Raw genomic sequence first — 10,724 nt, 5'->3', positions numbered from 1 at the left:
ACTCCTGGAAGCTTTCACAGAGACAAAGGGGCCTCCAGCTGTTTAAAGCTGCACCTGTTTGAGGACACGTCAAGGGGAGCCCTTCCCTAATCCCCTCCCCACCAAGACTTAAGGTCTAGCTCTTATGTCAGAATCCAGGACAATTGGAATCAGCTTCAGCTCATGCTTCCCAGGGGCGTAGGACAGGGCAGTTCTTGGGTCACAGAGCATCTGGGTCCATCCTGCTCTGCACTGATCCCTCTACTTAGCACCATGTCTGGCACAGAGCAGGGGCTCAGGAAACCTTTACTACCTGACTGCATGATGTCAGGGGGTCAGAAAACTCTCTTTAGTTTGAAAAGCTCCAGAAGCAAGCACCCCTGTCCTCAAACCCAATTTTATGAAGCCAGAGTGGCCAAGCACATCTGTGAGTAACACTGGTAAACCCTACATGATGATTTTGAAATAACTGGTAAACCCCTGTGTGGACACTGCGGTTTAATGAGGAGCTGCTGTTGACCTTATCATCATGTCAAAGAGAAGGCAACCAGCTGTTCCCAGGGCGAGGGGAAAGAAGCACACGCCAGGAAGCAGAGTATGAAGAAGGGTTTTAATAGCTCAAACTCAAAGTCACTGTGCTCCCAGTTCTGAAGAGTTTCCTAAAAGAGGCGACTCTGGCCCTTCTGGAAGCCAGCATTCACCCAGCGGTGGTCTCTGGCGTCGACCTCCTCTGGGTGCTGACTAGGAGGAAAGCAGAAACGTGCCCAGGACCGTCCTGGCTCCCGCGGGACTTTCCTCCATCTACGCATTACATCAACTGCCTTAGTCGGACTAAGATGATGACTCGGTAAAAGGAAGAGACAAATGTTGACTGTCTAAGCAGGAACAGTCCAAGCTGGCAAGGAAAAGCACACTGCGTACATAGGATGCAGAAGGGCGAGCTTCTGCCTGCAGATCTACGACATTACATTTGTTTCGCCTGCAAACTATCAAGAAGGATTCTGTTGGCCAGGTGTTTCTGCTGGACAAACAACATGGTCCAAAGTCCTGGGGGCGCCGTGCCACCCGCCCAGAGTCATCATGCATCGTCCACTGGAGAGTCTTTGCGGGAAACATGAAATCCAGCTCATGCCTCTCCCTACGGGTCGATTTCTTCGGGAATCACTGTGATCATAATGTCTTCATTGCCCCTGCGGACAACCATGTTCAGGGTGTTCTCCTTTTTAATGACATCGCTGACGTCACTGGCAGAGACCACGGACTGTCCGTTGATGCTGATTATGACATCATTTTCCTTGAGCCCTCCACTGCAACACAAAGGGAGACACAAGTGTACTGCTTCCTTTCCTCCCAGTCTCACTGCCATAGAAGATGCTCGACTCGATATGCACAGAGGCACAGCCTAGCACCCAGAAGCCCCAAGCCAATCAGGTGGGGTGGTGGTTACGGCCTAAAATACCAATGGATTGTGCTATTTCCTTTTGAGAGTTTTAGGCCAAGTCATCAATCATGCCCGGTGCAGAGAGGCTTCCCTGCACTTGTATGATCGGATGACAGACTGACCCCAAAGGAGTCAAGGATGTGCCATTTACCACCTACCACATATGACTGTGGCCAACTTGCTTGTAATGGGGGTCACAACTCAGAAGGCAGCTCCCAGAGAAGCAGGTACAATGGTTCTATTCTGAGGCCTTCCTTTGTGTTATTATTGCTATAATTTTCGCTCTTAGTATGACAGTACCAAATAAGCTATTACGGTCCTTAGTGGTCTAGCAGAGCATCAGCAAACTTTTTCCCTAAAGGGCCAGATAGGAAATATTTTGGGCTTTGTGGGCCATATGGCGTCCATCACAACTCTACTGTTGTAGCCCTAAAGCCGCTACGGGCTGTGTGCAACTACCAAGATGGCCCAGGTGACTGGCTGTGCTCCAATAAACTTCATTTAGGGACACTGAAATGTCAATTTTGTATCACTTTTTATGTATCATAAACAATTACTCTTATTTAAAATTTGTTTCTGAGCTCCTTTTTTGTGTGTGTTACCTCGATGTTACCTGGGCTATTTTCTGGAGGTGTGGACAGGTATGGCCTGACCAATAACTGAGAGAATTAGAGAAGGCTTCTTTGGGAGATGTGTCCTCCTGGAAGCCTAGGATAGGACCACTGTCCAAGATCTCAGGGGCATTGCTCCTTAAACCCTCTTTTCCCAGGCAGGCCTGCCCAGGAGGCTCATGAAGAGTTCGACTATTACTCTTTCCGCACAGTAATGGCCCCTCATGAAGTGAGGACTTCTGAAGACGGGAAGCACCCTTTTGCTGTTGAGTCCTGAGCTGAGCCAGGTCGGAAGGCCTGGCTGGTGGGACTGACCAAGGATCCTCACAACCACCTGAGCCGGGAGGAAAAGAACACAGCCTCCTCGCCACTACCCCCAGCCCAGAAGCAAAAGGACATCAGGCAAAGGGAAAATCATTCTAACTCACGCTTCTGCTGGGGTGTCAGGAATGACTTCGATGATATATGCTCCCGAAAGCACATCTGGGAAGTCTCGATGGTGGTCCTTTAGCTCTTTGGCTTTGCTGCGCAGGAGGAAAAGAATCTGCGTTAACACTAAGTACAAAGCCCCCGCTCGGCTGAGACTTTGGCTCTCACTTGGCTTCTCCTCCTGTCCCTGATTCTAATACAAAATGCCTCTAGGAGCTCTGATGCTGCCTTAATTTGCCTGTCTACTAGAGTCAAAGATTTACCTGCTAGCAGGAAGGGCGGTGCTTCATCATCATTATTATTAACTTTACTAATTATTTAATACTAGCTACCATAGCCTACGAAGCGAGTACAGGCCAGCCTCTGGTTTGGAGGCCCGGCTCTGCCACTTTCTGTGTTCCCCCCGGGCAGTTGCTTAACCTCTCTACACCTCAGACTGCTCACCTACAAAACAGGCCTAATGACAACACTATGATGTGGGGTCATTTGAGGATTAGATGAGATGGTCTGGAGGCGGGACCTGGCCCAGTGCCTGGTGCAGAGCAAGCACGTGATAAATAGTGGCTAGTGTCACTATGCAAAGCCTTGACACACATTCACTCACTCGGTCCTCACCGCACACCAAAATGCCTGCACTGTTATCCTTGTCCTAGAGAGGAGGAAACTGAGGCACAGAGGTCAAAGGTCAAGTTGTTCCCAAGGCCCTAAGCCAGGAAGTAGCAGCTCTGGGACGAGAACTCAGGAAGCCCGATGCCAGGGTCAATATGCCTTCCCCACACCTCTGTCTCCACGGTTCCAAGACAAGTAACTGATTCACATTTTAGTCCTGGCAACTCAGCCCATATTCCGGAGTGCCCAAAAATGGCACCGCCACGCATAATGCGCATCGGAGCTATTGTAACATATTCACAATTAATTAAAAGTAAACTAATGATGACAATTAATGTATTGATGTCTACGTTACTATGTTCTGCTCTTTGCTGACTTTACCGACAAGAGTTTCAACCGTGCCCTTAGTTCCCAGGGCTCATGTGATTATACCAGACATTTCCATCAAGGCTAAAACCCCGCTATGCTATGCGCCTGGCAGCCACGTGCCGCACCTTCCGCCAGCTTGGAAAAACAAGCCATCAGTCATCTGGGCCTGACCCCGCATTCCGGCAGCCCCAGCCCATGTGCGGCAGAGCTCAGGAATGGAGGGGTGCTCCGGGCTGAGGGAGGTGCTCGGGGCACTCCCGGAATGTGGGTTTCAACAGAACAAGTGGTGAGAGGAAGGTATGAGGGAGAGTGACCAACACGCCCGACCGTTCAGGGCTGCCTCCAGAGGAGGAAGGAAGGACCTGCTCCAAACACACACACACACACACACACACACACACACACACACACACACCACACAGTGAAGGGTAAAGCCAGAGGCCTAGGTTCATGGCCTCTCCTCTTTCCTGACGTTTCTCAATTTTAACCAAAAACTGAGACACTTTAGGCAGCATGAGGTTCCTCTCTCACGGTGCCAGCTTCTGAAGTTCAGGTGTATTTAAACCTAAGACACAGACACAGACGTCCTGCTTACCCACCTGGAAGTGAGTGACATCATCCGGATGCCAATATACTTCTTTTTGGTAATGGCCTTGCCTGGTGTGACAGCAAAAAGACAAGAGGTCAGCCCCAGCGGCAGTTATACCGGGGACACCAGGAGCTATGAGGGTCGATCCCCGAGTCTGCAGTATAAAGTCAGAGCCATCGGGCTACACTGAGGCTGTTCAGTGCGCCCCCCCTCCCCGCCACCCACCACGGGACCTGGGAAAGTCCTATCATTTCAGTTAACGCCCCAAAACCTAGGAGTGATACTGGATGCCTCTTTGCCTTATCCTGACATCTGACGAGGGTTCTGTTCCTCCTATAAATCCAGAACATGACCTCTTCGTCCCACCTGCTGGTGACTGGGAGAGCCCCTTACCCGGTCCTACAACTCCACCCAGCACCTCCAAAAGAGTCTCCACCCAACCATGAGAGAGACTTCTCAAAGACTCCCACCAAATCATGGACTGTTCGTTGTCCCACTTCTGGGCATATGACCCAAGGCCTTCACCATGGCCACTGTGACCCAGGCTGACCTCTTTCCACATCCATCTGTGCGACCCTGCACGTTTATGGCACTCCAGCCACATGACCCACTTGCTACACTCTGCCCCCCACAGACGACTTGAATCTGCTATCCTTGGAATGCCACCCCCTGGACCCCACCACTCCCCAGCTCACCACCCTGCTTCATTTTCAGGGAAGCATCATCGGTATCTGAAATCTTCCCTGTTTGTCTACCGCCATCCTTCCTCCTCCCCCAGGCAGAAAGCAAATACCACACATGCAGGGGACGCTGCGGAGCCATGGAACCCCCACCCTCAGCCCAAGCAGATGAGTCAATAAACATTTGTGAACTGGGTGATCTCCCCGAGTCTCAGTTTTCTCATCTGTAAAATGGGACTAATACTTCCCACCTGATAGGGCAGAGGAACTCAGTGTAGTAAAATGATGTATAGAAATCACCTACGATCAATCATGCCTGGTACATGTTAGACTAAACCATATGAAACACTCACGGCCAAGGGTCAAACATCCGTGACCTAATACTAGGGGCCTAACAATGTGTATCCCACCGCTCTTCTTGATCCAAAAGGCATGGCTGGTGTTGAGGTGTATGGTCTTCCCCGCCTGAACCTCCCACGGCTGTGAGGGCTATGCTTTCACCTTTGGCCTGTCGGTCATGGGACTCTGTGAGGAACTTCTTAATCTTATCAGATGGGATTGCAAAGGAGATTCCAGCTGTCACCTTCAGAGTGTTAATCCCAATCACCTCGCCGTCCTGAAAAGCAAGATAGAAACAGCCTACTGAATCTGTGAAGACTCCCCAGAAGATGTGCACCAAAGGTGAACAGATCATTTGTACAAAGGAAGACTTTGAGCTATGGAATGAGCAGGGTGGGAGAGCTGAAGGGAGTGGGGGGGTCCCAAGGCCGCAGTGGGGATGCATCACTTGGGCAGCCGGAGCCACGCTTAGCAACAGGGTGGGGGGAATTGGACGCACATCAGGCTCCGTCCTCGGGGACCACCATGCTGTAAAAACAGCCTTAGGCAGTTCGTTTCAAGGTGTCCCTTTGCTCCTTTCACAGGGAACATGTGTCAGAGCTCTTCAAGTGGCTGTCCACACCCTCTTGCATCTTCCATTTCCAAGGACCTAAAGATTCCTCTACCGATACCAGGGAGGACAAGCTTAGTGCTTAGGGCTCCCGGGAAAATGCGGTGCTATCTGAGCAGCCGTGGCTGCTGCAGGGGCTGCGGGGTACAGCCTCCCCCTCCCTTCCTCCGCGTGTCACAGATCGCCCTTAAATCACAAGGGAGGCCAGTCTGCAGCATGTGCTTCGGTTCAAGACAGACTCAGTTTAGGGAACGTTACTCCCGGAGTAACAGGCTCCTATCAGGCCACTCGACCATCATTCTAACACCATTGTTCAGTGGTCTGGTCAGGTCAGGCTAAGAAGGGAACACCGCTCGGAGAGTATTGATCTCTCCTTGTACGCTCCCCACAGCACTGAGGATGCGGTCCCTGACACCGAGAACCTTCCAGGAGGGTTTTGGGCCCTGCTAAAGGTGGCCTCAACTTCCCTGAGGGAAAGGAAAACAGGGCTGGGGGACCCCTGAACTGTGTGGGCCTCACTCCGACAGATCCTAAGGCTTCCCTTTTCACGTGTGCATATTTAAATATAGACGTAAGGGACATCTCTGTGAGCGGGGGCGACTCCTCATTCCAGCCAGGTCCGAAGGGACGGCTCCCGGCCAAGACAAAGACTGCAGACGAGCCAAGCCAGCTCCTGCAGCGGCCTGGAGACCTCATTTGAAGGCTGTGCCTTTCTGTGACAGACCAGAATTGCTGATGCCTTCAAAATAAAGGCCTGCTCTTTTGGCTACTCCTGGACTGGACCTGAATTCCGCTGCATTTGCTTGAAACTTTGAAACACAAGCATGGCTGCTGGTGTAACATTTCCAACCCCGACTCCAGCATGCCTTACTCTTTCCAGAAAAGATAAGAAGGGTAATTTGCAAGGATACAGTACATTCACAGATTTTACTTTAAAAGAATTAGATAATGTGCTTTGGCAAGTTCATGTCTGAAAAGAAAGCAAAAAAAAAAAAAAAAAAAGGCCTTACCAGGTTGACTAACGGGCCTCCTGAGTTTCCATACTGAAATTAAGCAAAAATTAAAAGATTATATGAGTTTATGTCTTTACATGCCCCCATGTGCTTCCCTGCCTGGCATGCTCCTGAGTGCAGGTTCTTTGCTTGGATTTGTTCAACCTAATATTTTGCTGGGAAAAAAGGACCTTAAAATTTTTCAGAAAGTTTTAGATGTGTCATAAATGGGATTTTTTTTTTTTTTTGGCTCCAAAGCCCAGAGGCCAACTATGACCTCCCTACAACACCCAATGCTACTTCCTTCTCTTGACAACAGACTGGCTGCCAACTGGCTCCAGTATTTCGAATCTGCACCGCCCCCCACCTGCGTGATCCCTGCTCCACTGCTGGGGCTGGAAATCCACATGATTTGTTCTTTTTCCATTACTTCATGCAAATCCCAACAAGAAAGTTTGGGAATAAAACTTATTAGAAGCAGAAAATGCATAAAACATACTCCTCATTTATTAGACAGATGTGGGGGGGGGTGGACATTGCTTTTTAAAAATGTCAATCCTGTATGAAGATAGCTGAAGGAGAAAAAAATGTGATGTCTACTGAACAGTATGGGCCTAACGCTCAGACTGTGCCCCAAGGCAGAGTGAACACCTGGGGGGGGGGGGTGACAGTGCCTGCACCAGGGTGAGCATCCCTTCTGCACCAAGCCTCAAGAGCAGCTGCCCTGAGGGCCCTGGAGGCAGAGAAGCCACTCTGCTGCCCCATGGGAGCCCCTCTGGGCCGCAGACCTTGGCATCGCTGAGCCCCTTCCCGGGGTCTCTGGGGACTGCCAAGGCTGAGCCCACCCGTCGGCCTCCTCTGCTCCAGCGGTTCCCAGGGATCTCCTCGGCCGGCACCCTGAGGGTCCTGCCCCCACCCCTGGTTCCTAAGCGGCCCGACCCCGCGGGGCTCACGTTGATGATGGCATCCGTCTGGATGTAGTCCATGTCCGAGTTCCGGAGCCCCAGCTCTTTGCCGCCACGCTGGGTGGTGCTGACGATCCCGGTGGTGACGGTGTTTTGAAGGGAAAACGGGCTTCCGATGGCGACCACAAACTCCCCGGGCCTCAGCTCTGAGGAGCGGCCAAGCAGCAGGACAGGCAACCTCCCCTGCAAGCACAGGTTGGCACTGCTGCAGTGGGCTAGCCCAACGGACGGACGCACAGACGCCGGGGAGTGCCAAGCCCCGACGGGCCTTGTGGGAAAGCGAGGTTCAGGCCCATCGTCGCCCCTCAGGACGAGGCCACACGGCCCCTCCCACCCACCGTCAGCAGCATGCTGTGAGCTGTCTGGGGCCGGGACCACTGAGGCCACCGCCAAGGAAAACACGGCAGGTCACGGGAGGCCATCGTGGGGTCGCACGTCTTGAAGTTGTCAGCCTGGTCTTATTGCAACCTGAGACCAGGAGACAACGTCTGGATGTGAGGCAAGGCTGCCCAAGGCCGTCTTCGAGAGCGAAGGCCCGTGGAAGGATCCTGAGCCCACATACCCCTGGGGCCAAAGGGAAGGTTGGATCCATCCGGGCTGAGGGCTGGTGTCTCCATGCTGAGTGCAGGGCAGGAAGGGGACTGGGGTGGCAAGGCAACCAGCACCCCAGAACCAACACCTAAGAAATAGGCTCTCTCCTTGCCTGAAAAGATTGTCCATCATCCACCTCTGCCCCCCGGCCCGGCCCAGCCCAGGTGAACTAAGCCAACAAGCCCAATCCCTGATGCCCTTTGAGGGCCGGGCAGAGTCAGAAGCTCCAAGCAACTCTTCAAACTGAAACGGGACACAGCGAGCTGGAGTGGCCAGGGCTGAGGAGCGCTGGGCTTCCATCAGGAAGGCCTCAGGCCCTCCTCCCCCTCCCTTCCTTCCTGAGCAAAGCAAACCTCCCGAGTTCCTCCCGCCTTTCTTCCCCAACAGGACGAGCAGCTGCCCCAAACAAGCCAGACCAGGCCCAGGAAGCCGATTCCCCCACCCCAGCCTCATGGAAGTTGTACTTCCAGCATCCTCCTGTTTGTCCACCTCAAAAAAGTAAGAAAGAGGTGGGGGCTGAAGGGGGGCCAGGAGGGTGGGGTAAGTAGAAACCAGCGGTTACTTTAGCATCTGCTTTGAGGAGGATGGAGCAGACACCAGTGGATGAAGTGAGGTGGGGTGACCACTGGGCCTATTTAACAGACGGAGAAACTATGGTTCCAAGAGAGTAGGTGATTGAAACAGAGCCGAGACTCACACCCGGGACCGTGACCCTGACCCCAGATTCTGTCATCAGCTACACGCACTGTGCCACAAAGGTCCCTCCCCACCCCAAATAAGGAGATGCTGCACCAGAAAGTTCATGGAGGAATGAATGTTGAAGAGGGATCTAAGGCCGACTTTGAGAAGGAATGCCCCTCAGAGCACAGAAGTGAGAGGCCCAGTAGAGACCTGGCCAGGCTGCCTGATTAGATCCTGGTCCGAGTTTACAACCCCCCGGGTCCTCAGTGTTCTCATCTGGGAAATGGGAGTAACATGCACACCTCTCTCATGGGTCAGCAGTGAGAATGAGGTGACAGCTGTTGAGTATCGCCCGGCTCATGTGAAACATCATGTTAATGGGACATGTAGGCATCACCCAAGTGGTTATTGTTACCGGCACTGGGGTTGGTGCAGACCCACTGGGGGAACCCCCACCAACTAAACTCCCACAAGCTAATCTGTGTCACCCAGCCTCCCACCCAGGAAAAGCTGGTGGCACAGGTCGACCCTAACAGTGACCCTTGGGGTCACCTGAGGCCAGAGCACACGGTGCTGCTCTGGAAGGGGCAGCTCCACACCCCGAGCTCCTCGGTGTCTAGTGGCCCGCCAGCGAGCTCAGCTCGGCCTGTTTACCCTGGGCCCGTGCCAGCCACCCTTGCCAGGAATGACTTCATCCACTGGGTGGGCGAGCGGGCCGGTGATGTGCGCTTGGCCACTCTAGGGAGGCCTGCTGGGGACACTGGCGCTCCTTTGGGCTGGGCAATGGGACACGGCAGTGAAGGCTCCTGAGGCTGGGTGCACCTGGCTGCCTGAGACAACCATTGCTTTTCACCAACAAGGCAAGAGATCAAGTTCAAACAGACAAGTGGGCCCAGCCACAAACTGGGAAGCACATCAGAAAGTTCCATGAGGCAAGAACAATGGAGATCTTAATTAGCCCTTGCTCACCATCTATCCCTCTACCTTACTCCAGCTCCACCCCCTCAGAAGGAGGCAGATGCAGGCTCCCAATTCCTGGGGATTAGAAGGCAGAGGGGGCCAAAGATGACACCCCTTGAGTTCTTCTCCTCCAAGTCTGAGCTCAGGCCCAGAGGACAAACATGTTGGGACAGCAGAAGCTGTGAGGACAGAGGAGTGACACCCCAATGAGGGGAGAACACCCTGGGCCTGCATGCTGTTCACACAGTGTGCAGTTGTCACACTCAAGGGGCCACGTGGGTTTGGACAAGTGGACCCCAGGGATACTAGCCCAGACTCTCCCAAGAACCAGTCCTCACTGGAACAAAATGGGGACATCTGGATCCCAAGTGCCCAGTCAAACCAGCACCAATGGTACCAACGGGCAACACCAACTCTGCCTTGTATAAGCTTTTACTCTCTCGAGCATCCCATAGATCATGAAGGACAATTGTAGACGGAAAAAAACAAGTGGATAGGGACGCCTGGGTTGCTCAGCATTGAGCATCTGCCTTCTGCTCAGGGCGTGATCCCAGAGTTTCGGGATCGAGTCCCACATCAGGCTTCCTGCAGGGAGCCTGCTTCTCCCTCTGCCTGTGCCTCTGCCTCTCTCTGTGTCTCTCATGAATGAATACATAAAATCTTAAAAAAAAAAAAAAAAAGAAGAAGAAAGAAAGAAAGAAAGAAGAAAAGAAAAAAGAAAGAAAAGAAAAGAAAAGAAAAGAAAAGAAAAGAAAGAAAAGAAAAGAAAAGAAAAGAAAAGAAAAGAAAAGAAAAGAAAAGAAAAGAAAAGAAAAGAAAAGAAATAAGCAAGTGGAAAATCCCAAGGGAGTGGGGCTTTTAAAAGGAAGCCTCGATTGA

At 52.3% G+C, this 10,724-nt stretch overlaps 1 protein-coding gene across 1 annotated transcript in view; it reads right to left on the bottom strand.

The window, feature by feature from the left end:
- Positions 1-575: 575 nt before the first annotated feature.
- HTRA1 (HtrA serine peptidase 1) overlaps positions 576-10,724 on the bottom strand; it is a 52,242-nt gene continuing 42,093 nt past the window's right edge. The window contains exons 4-9 of the mRNA XM_072740296.1: positions 7,602-7,796; positions 6,667-6,699; positions 5,209-5,323; positions 4,038-4,095; positions 2,460-2,555; positions 576-1,286 (exon numbers count right to left, since the gene is read on the bottom strand). Of these exons, the coding sequence (XP_072596397.1) occupies positions 1,118-1,286; positions 2,460-2,555; positions 4,038-4,095; positions 5,209-5,323; positions 6,667-6,699; positions 7,602-7,796 (666 nt within the window). The 3' untranslated portion in view covers positions 576-1,117. The remainder of the gene's footprint in view (positions 1,287-2,459; positions 2,556-4,037; positions 4,096-5,208; positions 5,324-6,666; positions 6,700-7,601; positions 7,797-10,724) is intronic.

Source organism: Vulpes vulpes, chromosome 15 (assembly GCF_048418805.1).
Source record: "Vulpes vulpes isolate BD-2025 chromosome 15, VulVul3, whole genome shotgun sequence".
Classification (NCBI taxonomy): domain Eukaryota; kingdom Metazoa; phylum Chordata; class Mammalia; order Carnivora; family Canidae; genus Vulpes; species Vulpes vulpes.
This window is presented reverse-complemented; position numbering and strand designations above follow the sequence as displayed.